Source organism: Marmota marmota, unplaced genomic scaffold (assembly GCF_001458135.2).
Source record: "Marmota marmota marmota unplaced genomic scaffold, marMar, whole genome shotgun sequence".
NCBI classification, from domain to species: Eukaryota; Metazoa; Chordata; class Mammalia; order Rodentia; family Sciuridae; genus Marmota; species Marmota marmota.
The window spans coordinates 3,798,993-3,813,630 of NW_026000168.1; the positions used below are offsets into that span (position 1 = coordinate 3,798,993).

General features: G+C 57.8%; 1 protein-coding gene across 20 annotated transcripts; it reads left to right on the forward strand.

Moving 5' to 3' along the window:
• The first annotated feature begins 951 nt into the window (after nucleotides 1–951).
• On the forward strand, nucleotides 952–4,438 carry LOC125611732. 20 transcript variants are annotated; one of them, XR_007341958.1, is made up of 6 exons: nucleotides 954–1,106; nucleotides 1,381–1,582; nucleotides 1,676–1,815; nucleotides 2,124–3,829; nucleotides 3,952–4,087; nucleotides 4,260–4,438. XR_007341958.1 is itself a non-coding variant. In XM_048787010.1 (6 exons), the coding sequence occupies exons 2-6, from the start codon at nucleotides 1,464–1,466 to the stop codon at nucleotides 4,395–4,397; spliced, it is 606 nt and encodes a 201-aa protein (XP_048642967.1). In that variant the 5' UTR covers nucleotides 954–1,106; nucleotides 1,381–1,463; the 3' UTR covers nucleotides 4,398–4,438. The 20 variants fall into 20 exon arrangements, 1 of the variants encoding a protein (XP_048642967.1); XR_007341956.1 differs by having other exon boundaries at nucleotides 2,186–3,829; XR_007341963.1 differs by having other exon boundaries at nucleotides 1,738–1,815; nucleotides 2,186–3,829.
• The last annotated feature ends 10,200 nt before the right edge of the window (nucleotides 4,439–14,638 follow it).

Genomic DNA, 14,638 nt, shown 5'->3' on the forward strand with positions numbered 1-14,638 from the left:
GCTCAGGGGGAGGAGGTCTGGGCATGGGAAGGAGGCAGGGCAGCTGCAGGCCGTCGGCTGATGGGATGGTTGGGGCGGAGGCGCCTTAATGAGATTAATAAGGGTAATGATAGAGACGTGCCTTCAAGTGGGTGTCCAGGGTTTGCAGCCCGGCTCTGAACTTGCCTTTTATCTCTTGCATCCCACAACAACCTCACGGGGAAGGCGACGTGCGCACCATGTTGTGGGTGAGGCAGTGGAGGTCAGGACTGGTGGAGAGCTGTGCCGGATACGGGGCAGCATGGACACATCTGGGCCCCCTGGACGTACATGTCTCTGCCCGTTTCCCATAGGAGCCAAGTAGCCTCTCCAGACCCAAACAGAAGTATCCAGATCGGTCAGATTATGTTGCCATCTTCAATTTCACTTTGTTTTTTTTTTGGTACCAGGGATTGAATGCAGGGTCACTCGACCCCTGAGCCACATCCCCAGCCCTATTTGTATTTTATTTAGAGTCAGGGTCTCACTAACTTGCTTAGGGCCTCGCTGTTGCTGAGGCTGGCTTTGAACTCGCGATCCTCCTGCCTCAGCCTCCCGAGGGCTGGGATGACAGGTGTGGGCCATCGTGCCCAGCTTTGATTTATTTTCTTCATCGTTGAGGTTGGTTTTCCTCTACATTTGATCCAGTGATTAGCCTGTTAGAGTGGCTCGTCACTGTAACGCATTCCTGAGGTCTCCCGCAGCGTGATCCCGGGCTCACCCAAGACGAGGGAAGCCCCTCGGCCTCAAACCCACCTGGGCCATACAGTGTGTCCAGGCCAGCCCAAGACGGCTCAGGGCCCGGTACGGCTGCCCAGGCCACCCGTGGCCCTGGAAGAGGAAGGAGGATTAATCAGAAACACAAGAGCCAGATGGGTGGCCGGCGGCTAAAAGGGAAGGACTCAAAAGGGACAGACAGGGCTGTCAAATGTCACAGCCAGGAGGCCCCGCTGTGGGCGGGACAGCTGTGTGAGTGGCTGCAACCTGCCACACCCCAGGCAGCCCGGGTGACCCAGCAGAGGTCAGGGGACGGTCAGCTTTCCTCCATGGAGAGAAACGCCTGAGAAATCAACTTAAAATGAGGAAAGGTCCGTTTTAACTCCCAGTCTGGGAGGCTCTGGCTGTGGTCAGCCGGGCCTGCTGCTTCGGGCCGTGGTGAGGCAGCGGGTCCTGGTAGGGGCAGGGCAGAGGAGGCCCGTCCCCCGGGGGTGGGACCCGGGCTCGCACCTGCTGGGCAAGCGCTCTGTGGCTGGGCTGGGGAGGGAGTTGAAGGCACCCAAGAGGGCCAGAGGCACTGCTGCCCGGCTCCACACGGCCACCACCGTGGTCCAGCCAAGGGTAGAGGGAGGGTCTCTCCTCCAGGCCAGCGCCGTGTACACCGACTGGACCAAGGACCCTGTCCGGCTCACAGGCCCGGCCTCATTGGCCAGGCCTAGGACACCACCATGGTACTGGACATCGCCATGACTGGCACCTCCATCAAACCCACGGGGGAATCAGGCCACGCTCCCACTAGTAAAATTTGCCCCAGCTACGGTAATAAAGAAACGGCGACCCAGAGAAGGTGAGCAATTTTCCTAGGACACACAGCCAGTTGCTGTGGCAGGGGTCGATCCCAAGGTCTTCCTACGTCCAGGCCCAGGCTTCCTTCCCCCAGGGTGACCGGGTTCACTTTGGGAACCACAAAATTGTCCCTGTGCTTTACCTTCACGGGCTGAGGCTGCCACGGTGACAATGACGTTCTGAACCAGGTCAGCGGAGGACTGTTCTCCGTTTGGAGGAGACCTTCTGTCCCGGGTAATGCCATCAGACCTAATGAACGGGCCCAGCGAGGCACAGGGGGGCGCAGACGGGTGGGGGTGGGAACAGGTGTCCCCGCAGCCTCAAGAGCTGTCCAGGGCAGAAGGAAAGTCCCCCGCAGAGCCAGCAAGGTCTGGGGTCTCCCTCAAGTGTCCCGATGGCCAGGGGAGTTTGGATGTGACGGGTTTTCACAGAGCCCCACAAACCGGAGAGGGGAGGGGAGGTGGGAGCCCCTGGGGAGGGACAGAGGGACTTGTCCCCACCTGGATGGCGTCACAGCAAAGATCCTGTGGCTCCTGCACCAGCTGCTCACCGAGCCACCACCCAGAAGCCTCTGTGGGCGCCAAACTCCTCTCCACCCCCACAGCTGAGGCCTCAAGCCTGGCCCTGCCCACGCCCACTCCCCCAGCCTCAGGGGGCCTCCTGCCTGGTTCACAAGGCCAGTCGCAGAGGAGGGAGCTGGCCCTGGGGCAGCCGGACCCTAGGATCTGTCTCTGACGCTTGGAGTGGACGCTGGTGATTGGGCCACCCCAGGGGCCACGCCTGGGGCTTGGGATCGCTCGGGTATGGAGGGGCTGGGGTTCAGAAGTCCAGATCTGGAATGTCCCACCAAGGCTCGGCCCCAGCCTGGGCCTCTTGGAGGGGCCGAGGGCGGGATCTTTAAGAGGTGGTGCCTAGTGGGGGGTTTCAGGCCACTGTGCGGGACCTGGAAGGGCACTGTGGGACCCCAGGCTCCTCTTCTGTTTTTCGTTACTGGCCACGACTTGCAGGGCTCTGCTCGAACCCGTGCTCTTGCCTTGACGTGCTGCCACAGGCCCAAAGCAAGGGGGTTGCTGGCCATGGAGTGGAACCTCTAGAGCTGTGAGCCCAGGGGCACGTTTTTTCTTCACAGGTTGATTGTGTCAGGCCTTTGTTACGGTAACGGGATGGCGGCCAAGATACGCGTGTTCTCAAGGCTCAGGGGCCACGTGGGTGTGGGCCCGAGGTGCAGGGTGCAGGAGGCCAGCACCACACCTGGATTCCCACAGTAATTAGAGCCACTGAGGATGAAGCCCGGATCAGAGCCAGGGCTCATCTAATCCTGCCTTAGGAGGGGGTCCCGAGGAGGGCTGGGGGCTGGCTGTGTGTTCAGGGGTGGGCTTAGGTGCAGGAGCAGGGGCCGGGCAGGGACAGCTGAGGTGAGCCGTCAAGGTCAAGGTCAAGGTCGCTGCTGGGCAGTGGGGGAGGGAGTCCTGTGGCCCCGCAGGAGAGGAGCAGGCACCTCCAGATGTGGCCCAGGGCTCAAAGCTTCCCGAGGTCCTGGCACTGTCCCTGAGCTGGCCCCGGCTGCTGCCCAGGCATGCTAGAACCCCCACCGCAGCCCTCCGAGGATGGACCAAGGTCCTATTAGAAAATAAGAGGTCCAAGCCAGAGAAGTTCCCCTTCTCCGGGTCACTTAGATCTCGAGATCACTGGAGCCGGATGCCCAGGACCTCCCAGCCGGGACAGGGCTGTCCACCTCCAAGGGGGGACATGTGCCGCTGAGGATGGACCTCAAAGAGGACATTGCTTTTTATTTATTTTTTTGCTGGCCTGCTGGGGATGGACCCCAGGGCTGCACACGTGACAGACAAGGGCTCTACCACCGAGCCACAGTCCCTCAGAGGACGCAGGCAGACCACATGCCTCTTGTCCTGGGTCTTCTGAGCCGATCCCCAGGAGCAGATGGTCCTCCTAAGTCAACCCCCAAACTCCTGGACTCCAACAGAAAACCAGCCCAACCCTCAAGAGTCTTTTGACAAAAGACCAGCCTCCCTCAGTCCCAGGTGGTCCCCGCAGGCCCCGCCCACATCCCCCCTCTTCCCAGCTTGCCTGTGCCTTGTGACGAGGAGCTCACTACCTACGTACGTCCAGGTAGCCGGGTCTGCCATCTGACACCTCTGTTTTCCTCCAGGCACCTGGGCGGGAAGCTAGTCCCCACAGATGCAAAGAGTCGGTCCATAACACCCTTGGGAACGGGCCGGCCGCCTGGGTGGGTCCCATCTTAGTTAGTCCTACCACCCTGTACATCTGGGCGCCCACACGGCAACCATGAGGAACCGCGCTTACCCTTCCTTGCTTAGCGGAGAGTCTCCCCCATTTATCTGGCTACAGATTGCTGCCTTCGAGAAGCATCCTCCAGTGCCCGGTAGATCTGGGAAGTGCAGGTCACCCAGGGGTTCCCAGAGTCAGAATGGCGCTTAGCCCCCACCCCCGCCCCACCCCCCTGGCTTCCTCTCCAAGATCCGAGGTACGAAGAAGAAAGCTGAGGCTCTGGCGTGGATGTGGTTTGAGTGGGACCCCCGTGCTGAGCGCTGGGACAAAAGCTCGGTCCCCAGGGTGGCCGGGTGGGAGGGGCGGAGCTGTTAAGCCATGGGGAGGGGTCAGTGCTGGTCTCTAGGAATGAGTTCTTATTGGTACAGCGAGAGCAAGACCCGTCCCTCACCGTCTCTGGCTTCCTGTGTCACCCCGGGAACTCTGCCTCCTACACGCTACCCCAGCATGATGTCACCCACCACAAAAGCCACCAGGACCTAGCAGAAGCCAGCGCATGCTCTTGAACTTCCAGAGCTGAGCTAAATAAACCTTTTGTCTTCATAAAGCTCTCGGCTTTGGATGTTTTGATACAGCAAGGGAAAATAGACGTTCCACCTGTCCCTGCACAGACAGGAATAGCAAGATCTAGCCCGCACTGGGCTCTTAGGAGGGTCACCCTGCACCCTTGTCCAACAGGTGAAGAAACAGAGCTCTGTGGGGGGAAGTGACATCACGTGACTGGTGGCAGAGCTGGAAAGACAGCCTTAATAAGAAGGGAACAGGAACTCTCCGCCACGTGTCGGCACCCGGAGCGCATGATTGTTATCTGACCTATGGGTGGGGGCTCTTGGCCACCTCTCGTGTCCTGCTGGGATTTTCTGGGTCAAGCCTGTCTAACGTGTTCTGTCTGAACCCCCCTCGCTCACCCATTTCTCCAGGAGGGGCAGAGCAGAGGGCTCAGGGCCTGCGGGACGTGCTGGGAGCCGTCAGCCATTGTCTGTCCCCAGAGACGGACAAATCAAGATACTGTGTCCATCTATAACTAAAAAATACTAAAAGAAAAGATACCAAGTGGGGGAAGAGAGGAGCAGGGTGCTGGGGATCGAACCCAGGGTGCCCACCACTGAGCCACCCCCAGCCCTTTTTATTTTTTATTCTGAGATAGGGTCTCATTAAGTTGCCCGGGCTGGCCTTGAACTTGAGACGCTCCTGGCACCTGGCAGCCCCTTAGGCCAGGTAATTTATAACAAACCGTAATCTCCTGGCCAAGCCCAAGTTCAGGCACCGGGTCCTCCTAGCTTCTTCCTCCTAGGACAGATGGGCAGAAAGGGGACCCCACGCCCTCGTCCAGCCCTGGTACAGGGCACCTAATGGCGTCCACGGGGGAGGAGCCCTCGTGCCCAGCCGCTTCCCGGAGACCCCACCTGTGGGTACTGCCCGAGGGCAGCGCCTGGGTTTTGGAGGGACACATTCACACCACAGTGGCACCTGCAGGTCACCTGCAGCCGGGCTGCCGTCTCGTGAACAGGCTTTGATGGCACACGCCACACCCTTCACGTGTGTCGCCCACGTGGCTCTGTGCCGTGTCCGTGAGGAGTTGGGGAGTCACCTAGAGCACCCACTGCCAGCTTCTGCCCGTGGAGACAGGGAAGGGCTGCAGAGGGTGCGTGAGGACTGTCCTCGCCCACCCAGGGACACCCTTGGGAGGCTGGCTGAGGTGCTGCAGCCCAGATGAGCTTCTGTGAAGATGGACACCCACGGGCAGCACCTCAAGGAAGCAGAGGGTGACTTCCCGTGGGTCACCGTCTGGTCTACCCAAGAGGAACCAGCCGGCAAGATGGCGCTCGGCGGGTCGTGTTCATCATGGAACCGACTCCATCCCGAGGAGGGAGACCCCAGTGGATGGGCATCTCCAGGGGCAGGGCCGGTGCCCCTGTGTTTAAGGGAATCTGAACTTAATATCCTTCAACTTCAACTCACCCACAAGACATCCTCGTTCTAACTCCATGACCTTGAAGCGACCTTCTGGTTCGGACTCGGCTTCCTGCCAGCAGAGGGGGGACTCTATGCCCCGTGTCCCCAGATGGGGTTCAGGGTGAGGCGCTCAGCGTGGGGGGCACACGGCTCCCGGGACAGGGACCTCACCCTCATTCGGTTCTTGAAAGGCTCCATGAAACCTAGAGTCGACTGGGTGACCGTCTTCAGCAGGCTTGTCCCCGTCACACGGAGGGTGGGGACTCAGTTTCACACCCCGTCATTCCTCCACGCCCAGCTCCCTGTGGCCCTTACACACGGTCACCAAATACGTTGGAGGAAGACCACAAGGAAGGGAGGTGAACAGAGGCCGGGCAGGACCGGGCCAGAGGGAGGGAGGCGGGTCCCTGGGGCGCTCAGGACTTGGGTTGCAAACTGACCCACTGACCTTCGGCTTCGTGCAAGGGTCAGGTGCCTGGTGACCCTTTTCCCTGGGGTGCACCTGTGCCCCTCTGCTCCATCAGGTCAGGACTCTGAAGCCCTTGGAGTTTTGGACAGAGCCTGGAGCTGGGGATGCACAGGTGGGGCTCCAGGGGGTCCGGCCTGTCCACCAGGTGTGGGGACAGGGCAGCAGCTGGCATTTCCACTGCTGTGCACGCTTGCTTTCAGTGGGCAGGGGGTTTGGGCAGAGGGGATTGGCGGTGCGTGGCTCTGAGTGACATTACTGGTATCACACCCCCGCCACCCCTCCCCGTCGGGGTGGGTATTTCCTTCATGGCTGGAAAAATCCCTTAAAGTCATCCATTCAGATTCCTTAAAACTGGAATCTGTGATTACTCTGCATCGTGGGATAAAGCGTGCTTCTATCTTCTCTGGGCAAAGTGATTAAATAACCAAGTCACATTGCAGTAGCCACGGCTTTATAAGTTTTGGCATAGCCTCTACTGGGGTCCAAGTGGAATCTTCTACCCAGAAACAGTGATTTCCCCGCTCAGTTGACAGGAGCAAAGAAGCAGACTGAGTCCATCACCGGATCTCCAAGAGTTTCCCGGCAAGATCACCAGAAAGTTCTGTTCTCCGTTTTAAACAGCCGCAGGTCTGGAATGCCCGAGGCCTTCTGACTCCGAGAAGCAGCATCCTCCGTCTGGGATCTGGATGCAGGAACAATCCTGAATCACCCCAGAGAAAGGACGTCCCCAAGATGACTGCCAAAGTCGTCCTCGAAGACCAAAAATCTTCTAAATAAGGAGCGCCAGCCGGATCGGGGCCCAGGAAGGACCACGAGGAGTCGTTCCAGGGACAGTTCAGCATCAGAAGGAAGAGCGAGGGGTGACGAGGTCAGCTTTCAGCTCTGGGGGGAGCACGGCCCCTTTGGCGTGGGGTGGGGGGGCGGCAGGATCAGACGCAGGGACCAGGCTCTCCCGGTGGGAGTCCCCGGTGCTGCAGCCTGGGCCGGCTCTAGCTTAGTGAGTAGGACATGGGTCCCTCAGCCCCAGAGATGACGACGGCAGGCTCTGGGGGAGCAGAGGGCCCAGGGCCATCGTCCTTCCTTACCCCAGAGAGCCCCACGGGGTCATCACCTTCCAGCTGGCCCCCCACAGTGAAGGTGTCCCCTCTGAACCTGGTACCCTTCCTGGGCAGCTGCAATGCTGCCTAAGGGGCCTCTGCTGCCCTACTCTGCGCACTGCAGGGGAGTGTCCCTCCTGAACATCCACGTCCCCCCACACATTCTTTTTTTTTTTAAATATTCTAAAAGTGATTCATGCCTGGTGTCCGTCATGTGGAATCTTCAAAAGTGGATCTCACAGAGGTATAATGTGAAGGGTGGGGACCAGAGGGGGTGCTAGGGAGAAAAGGGGGTGGGTCGATGCTGGTCAAAGGCTACATAATTACAGTTACATAGGAGGAGGGTTTTTTTTGGGGGGGGGGAAGCACTGGGCATTGAACCTATTACCGTTGAGCAAATCCTCAGCTCTTTCTACTTTTTTTTTTTTTTTTTTTTGAGACAGGCTCTTACTAAGCTGAGCAGCTGGCCTTGCTGATTTGGTGAGGCTGGCCTCCAGTTTGCGATCCTCTTGCCTTAGCCTCCCCAGTTGCCGGGATTTCAGGTGTGCGCCACTGCACACGCTGGCCAGGAGGAATGTTTTTAAAATGTGTGGCCACAAGAGTCACATCGAGGGGCTGGGGATGTGGCTCAAGCGGTAGCGCGCTCTCCTGGCATGCGTGCGGCCCGGGTTCGATCCTCAGCACCACATACAAAACAAAGATGTTGTGTCTGCCGAAAACTAAAAAATAAATTAAATTAAAATTTAAAAAAAAAGAGTCACATCGAGGGAGACAGAAAGTAGGCAGGTGACCGCCTGGGGCTGGGGTTGGGGGAGAAGACTGCTGGGTGGGGTAAAGCGATGGGGTTGACAGGTGGTGGCCACAGAGCTGGTTTTCTATGTGATGAAAATGTTAAAAAAAAGCTGACCGTGGTGGTGTTTGGGAACTCTGTGGACCCCGGGGAACCTCTGGACTTTACATGGGCGCAGTGCCCAGGGTGGGCTGTGCGATGCCTGCAGCCTCCTCGGGGAGGCTGGCTTTAAGGAAGGTGAGTTTAACTGCAAACATTCCAGAAGCGGATGATTCAGCCGCTCCCTTTCCCTGGGGCAGGGCAGTGCCTGTGTCCTTTCCCTTCTTAGCCCTGGGCAGGAACAAACGCTGACGTTGGTCTGTTCTGTGTCCACCTGCCCCTCGAGCCCTCTGGTCGGCATCTATCTGTCCAGTCCTCTGCCTGACCTTCTGGACCTGCAGTCCATCCGGGAGTGAAGAGGCACAGAGGCCAGGTGCGGCCAGAGGGAGCCCGCAGCCCTGGAGATGGGTGGGCAACCCAGGACCGGGCTCCGTCCAGCTCCAGCCAAGGGGCACAGCGGAAGGCGTCCCTTCCATGAACGTTTCAGGGCTGGTTTAATATCACCCACGATGATTCGGAGGCTCGACCTCATCAGGACCCTCTGGGTGCCTCCCTCTCTATCTCTTGGTTCCCAATGACCAGAACATCCCTCTTTGTTAAAGTGGACTAAGACCCCTTTGCATGGGCTCTGGTTTGGATGTAAATGTCTCCCCAGAGGGTCCCATGCTGGACGCCTGGTCCCCAATGGAACAGACTCGAGGAGGTGGGGACGTGAAGGCCTGGTCTGCCTTGACCCCTCCTGTGTGTCCTAACTCTGCCCAGTCAATAGCTGTTGAATGAATGGAGAGTGAGCTTCTGTGGCCTTGGAAATACCAGGCGCTGATTGGCGGGGCTTGGGTCACATGACCATTGCACTCGACCCCTGAGCCCCATCCCCAGCCCTATTCTATATTTTACTTAGAGACAGGGTCTCACTGAGTTGCTTAGTGCCTCACTGTTGCTGAGGCTGGCTTTGAACTCCTGCCTCAGCCTCCCGAGCCGCTGGGATTACAGGCGTGCACCACCGCTCCCAGCTGAGGTCTTAACTCTTGGTATGATGGTTACAAATAATTTACACTAAGTGGCCAATGAACTGTGGATGTTGGGGGTGGGTGCCGATGACCCACTTTCCCGTTCTAGTGGTCATATCACTTTAGTGTTTTAAATGAAATCTGTTACAAGGCCCATTTCCCAGTCCCCAAATATAAAGGAATTTGGTGTTGGTTGGAGAGCCACTCCAGTTTATTTTTTTTTTAATTGTAGTTGCACACAATACCTTTATTTTATCTATTTATTTTTATATGGTGCTGAGGATCGAACCCAGCGCCTTGCGTGTGCCTGGCTGAGCCTGACCTCTGAGCCCCAGCCCCAGCCCGCCACTCCAGGTTTTAAGAGTAAATCGACCAGGAAATTTGGTCCCAAGATTCATTTGATCTTCCCCAGTGTGACGTCACCCTGGGGTCTATTGGCCACCAGTGTCCTGGGGTGCAGCAGATGGAGGTCTCCCTTGGCTGAGCCAGCCACCAGGCTCTGGGTCCCAGAGCATCGCCTCAGGAGTGACAAGTGGCTAAGCCTGCCCACTGCCTGGCATGACCCTGTCCACCCACTTTATGATCCAGGTATAACTGGGGGTCTGGGAGGCCCTGAGTGACCCTAACCCTAACCCAGGGAAGCTCCTGGACTTTCCTGTGTGAGGCTGCGGACTCTGACCTTTGCACCTGTCTGCTCAGCTGACCGGGCCACACAGCCGCGCAGCGCAGGGCGGGGTGCACACTCCCAGTGACCTGCAGCCCTGGAGCACAGCCCGGCAGCGAGGGCCAGCCTCACCTCTCCACGGGGGAGGGCAGAGGCCCCAGCCGCAGCAGGAAGAGGGTGCATCTTCCTGAAATCAGGGATGCAGACAGTGGAATCCAGATTACCAGCAACTCCACTAAAGGCAGCGCCAATCCTCCCTTTAGACCGTTTTCTGGGTGTTACAAACTGAACTGGAGGAGCTGGCCCCCGGCTCCCAGGTGGACCCGGTCTTGAACCTTCAAACATACAGCGAGCTCGCGATCCCAGAGCAGCCTCTGAACCGTCCCCTCCCCACTGATGACCCTGATGCAGGGATCGCTCAGCCTGAAGGCTTCCTAGTTAACTGGACTGTGTCCCCTCTAGGATTTCAGTCCCTCTTAGCCCTTCGCTATCATAGACCCCGTCATCACCAAATTTCTAAATTTCATTGACTTGAAGTTCAAGTCTGTTTTTAGGAATTCTGGTAAAGCAGGCTTAAGGTAGAATTTACATCATAAAGTGGACGCCTGAGTGGACAGTGCAGAGTCTAGGGACAGTCACATGGTGGCCACCACAACAGCCACCTCCAGGATTCTTTGCATGCCCAGGTGGCAACGCCAGACCATCAGACAGGAACGCCCTGCCCATCCCGCCCACCGCCATCCCACTGCATCCCTCAGGTGTGACTCTTGCAGGAACTATTTTTTTTTTTTGGTACCGGGAATTGAACCCAGGGATGCTTTCCTACTGAGCCTCATCCCCGGCCCTTTTTATTTTTTTTTATTTTGTGTCAGTGTCTTGCTGAGCTGCTTAGGGCCTCACTAAGTTGCTGAGGCTGGCTTCAGACTTGTGATCCTCCTGTCTCAGCCTCCTGAGCAGCTGGGATTATAGGTGTGGCCACCACGCCCGGCTCTTGAGCCAGGGTTATTTCACGCGGCATAACGGATGTCCTCGAGGTCCTCCTGGGGTAGTGTGCATCAGGGTTCCCTTCCTCAGGAAGGCTGGACGGTATTCATTGTGCCTGCTGTGGTTTGGATGGGATTTCTCCCCACGGGTCCGTGTGCCAGGAGCAAGGTCTCCAGGGGGGCAGTCTTGAGATGGTGGGGGATTTTGAGATCGTCAGAACGTGGGCATGCCCTGAGATGTCACCGGGTGGTACTCCAAGACCTGGGAGGCTGTTACAGGACAGCAACCTGGTCCCTCCCTGATCTCTGGCTTCCTGTCACCATGGACCTGTCCCCTGCATGCTCCGTGTAGGACGTCCTCATCAAAGTCCACCAGATGTCTTAGACTTTCTACCTCCCAATGGGAGCTAAATAGACCTCTTTACTTCATAAAGGACCCAGCCTTAAGTATTTTGTTACAGAAACACAAAACAATGATGTATGTGCACCACATTTTGTTTATCCATTAACATGTGCATGGACACTTGGGCCAGGCATGGTGGTACACACCTGTCATCTCCGTGAATTGGGAGGCTGGCACAGGAGGAGTGCAAGTTGAGGCCTCAGCAACTTAGGGAGGCCCTAAGCAACTTAGCAAGGCCCCATCTCAAAATAAAGAAGGGCTGGGGATGTGGCTCAGTGGTAAAGCGCCTCTGGGTTCAATCCCAATATCAAAATATGTAAACATATAAATAAATATATGATGATCCATGGACACTCGTGTCCCTACAAGCTTCAGTGACGGTGAATAACGCTGCCACCATACAGGGTCCATCAGGTTTAACATTGTTATTTTTCTTCCAGGAACTTATCAACTGGACTCACACCGTGAGCATCTGTTCTTGCTTCTACAGACCTTGGTCACTACCATGTAACCACGAGGACCTGCCACTCAGGGCTCTGGAGGTGCCACGCCAAGGGTCCCGGGCAGGTTTGGCCCCGGGAGCTCCCCCTCAGCCCACGCAGGCTGCTCACGGCTCCCGTCACATCAGTCACCAGGACATCCTCCTCCAACCCCACCTGGGAGAGGTCCGCCTTCTCTTCAACAGCCTTGTGTCACCTTCCTGATGAAAGTCGAAGACAGTGTTGCCTTTCTTCCAATTTATTTTAAAAAACAAAGTCTCTAATGAACACACGTCCATCTAGAGGAGAGGACAGCCGACTTCTAGGGAGGGCCAGATGGTCAGTCCGTACTGTGGGCTTGCAGGCCATGTGGTCGCTGTTAAGCTACCCAGCTGCTTTTGGGGGGGGCAAAAGCAGCCAGGGGCAGCAGAGGACATGGTGCTGCTCCGAGGAATCATAAAGACGACGGACGGATGGTGACAGTCTGATCTCCTAAGACGGGGCACACTTGGACCAGCAGTGCAAAGCCACTCACCACTGGGCGTAGCTACACGAGCTTCAGCAGCTCGGGTGGAGCCGCCGGCCGGTCAGCGTTTGTCCACCTCTGCTCTAAATTGCTAAGATGCAAAGGTGAGATGAAAGGTCCCCCTCAGTGCCCACGGACCTGCGCCCTCTCAGGCCTGTGCTGCTGCCGTTGCTGGGAAAGTCCAGACACGTGCAAAGGCAGAGAAAGTACCTCCTCGGTGTCCCTGTCCCCCAGCCTCACCAATGACACCTGGGTCATGACAGCGGTGTCTGCCACCCCTCCCGAGTCAGCACCTTTATCCAGGCTTCGTATGTGTCCATAAATGCTTATCCACGTGATTCCTTTTATCCATAGTCCTATTGAGCTTACCCATATTGATCCACCCACTGATCGTATTTATCCATAAATATTTTAGGGGGCGTTTCTAAAAGATGATACTTTGATACTTCATCTTAAAATATCAGTATCACACCTACAAGAAATAACAATTTTCTTTTAAAACAGCCCAGAAGCATCACAAACTCACAAGTAATGCTACATTCCCGTGGCTTGAGACCCTGTTTAACAGCAGACCACCTGCCCCTGAGGTCTGCAGCCTCCCTTGGCTGACCTGAGCTGCCTGCATGGGCTCTTGCCCTCTCTGGGCCTCAGTTTCCTTATCCATAAGGCTGAGGATGCCAACAGCATGGGCCTCAGACTGTGGCTGTGTGCACAGGGGTCACCTGGGGCCTGGTGGTTCTCATGGGCTCCCTACATGTCCCCCAGCGAAAGCTCAGTCCACAGGACTCACAGATGCTCAGAACGTTCCCACACTGCCCACTCTGGATAGTGGCCTACAGTCCCGCCCCCCCCCCCCAGGATCTCCTAGTGGGAGCTTCGGCCACAGAGGGCAGGTCATCTCTCTACTTAGATTCAAGCTCTCGGCTGGCCTTTGGTCAGAGTGCCCATCGCCAGGCCTGGGGTGGGGAAGAGGGGGCCAAGGTCAAAGAGCACGTCGAGTGACCCTTCTCAGAGACCCTGGCGGGCAGCTTCCTCAGTCGCCCGGATGAGCTAGGTTGCGCTGCGGTAACAAGCATCCTGGAATCTCCGCGGCTGCACCAACGGCCGTTTAGCGGTCACCTGTGTCCTGCATTAATGGCCCCTCTGACACCCTGCTGCCCATGCACACACCCTGGAGAGGAGTCCCGGGGGCTTTCCAGCGTTCGCCTGGACAGTCACTTCTGCTCATGGGTCACTGGCCAAAAGCCAGCGCCACGTCTGGGCCCATCTTCACGTGACCACAGTCCCACTGCGCTCCCCGAGGGAAAGCCACAGCTGGGTGCTGCTGGAATCCTGTGAGTGATGCAGAGGCCAGAGCCGAGGGTGGACCTGTCCCCGCCGTCCAGCCTCACTGAGCACCTCGAGGGTGGCAAGGAGAGGCTGCCGGCCACCCCCTGGACCCCCAGCGCCCAGAGCCTTTCCTCGGAGCAGACACGGCCCTGACTCCCTGTCACCTAAGCCACTGAGATGGTCGGAGAACCTCTGCCACTGCCTTCCGTTCCCTGCAGATAAACAAGCTCAAGTCAGAGCAGAGCGGAGCCCCCCACCATGGGCACCTCTCTGGATGGGGGTGGCGTGTCCCTGACACTCCTGATCGTCCCAACCCCCTGCAGGCTGCCACTCGGAGACCCACCTCTTCTGACTGCTGCTCCCAGATCTCCTCCGTCGGGGGCGTCCCTCCCTCCCAGGGTCCCCTCCAGGGTCCCCTCCAGCCCGTCTCCTTCCTGAGCGGGCACCCTGTGCAGGCTCAGTGTGACCTCTGCCTCTGGAGCCCCAGGTTCTGCCGATGGAAGGGAAACATGGGGAGTTGACAGCTGAGGCCCCCCCCCACCACCGGACATCTTTTGGCTTCAGAATGGTCTCTTTCGGGGCTGGGTGGTCACCGCGGTTCATGTTCCCTCCAGGGCTGATTCTTAGATCTCAGGGTTTTCCACGCCCTCTGCAACGGTGGCCACGTCAGGAGTGGCTGCCTTTGACAGGGGCGTGACAGGGGCTAGCCTGGCCCAGGCTGCCTGCTCCTCTGAGTGGCGGCTCCCAGGTGTGCACCGGGGAGCATCCTCGAGGGCCCCCGTAGGGTCCCGCACTTCATCGTGGGGACTGCTCAGCGGTGGGACCTCGCTGGCCTCCGTGGGACCTCTCCCTCTGAACGGACACAGCTTTGCTGGTACCTCCACGTCCCTGGTCTCTCAGAAGCTCCCGATCCTTGGCCAGCCAGACCTCCTGTCCTGAGCC

Bases quoted from the DNA above. Each gene is read 5' to 3' on its own strand.
- LOC125611732 (XM_048787010.1), top strand. From the start codon at position 1,464: ATGGTACTGGACATCGCCATGACTGGCACCTCCATCAAACCCACGGGG. The intron at 3,830-3,951 runs GTGGGTCCCATC...ATCTGGCTACAG, and splicing joins GGAACGGGCCGGCCGCCTGG to ATTGCTGCCTTCGAGAAGCA. The intron at 4,088-4,259 runs GTACGAAGAAGA...TTATTGGTACAG, and splicing joins CTTCCTCTCCAAGATCCGAG to CGAGAGCAAGACCCGTCCCT.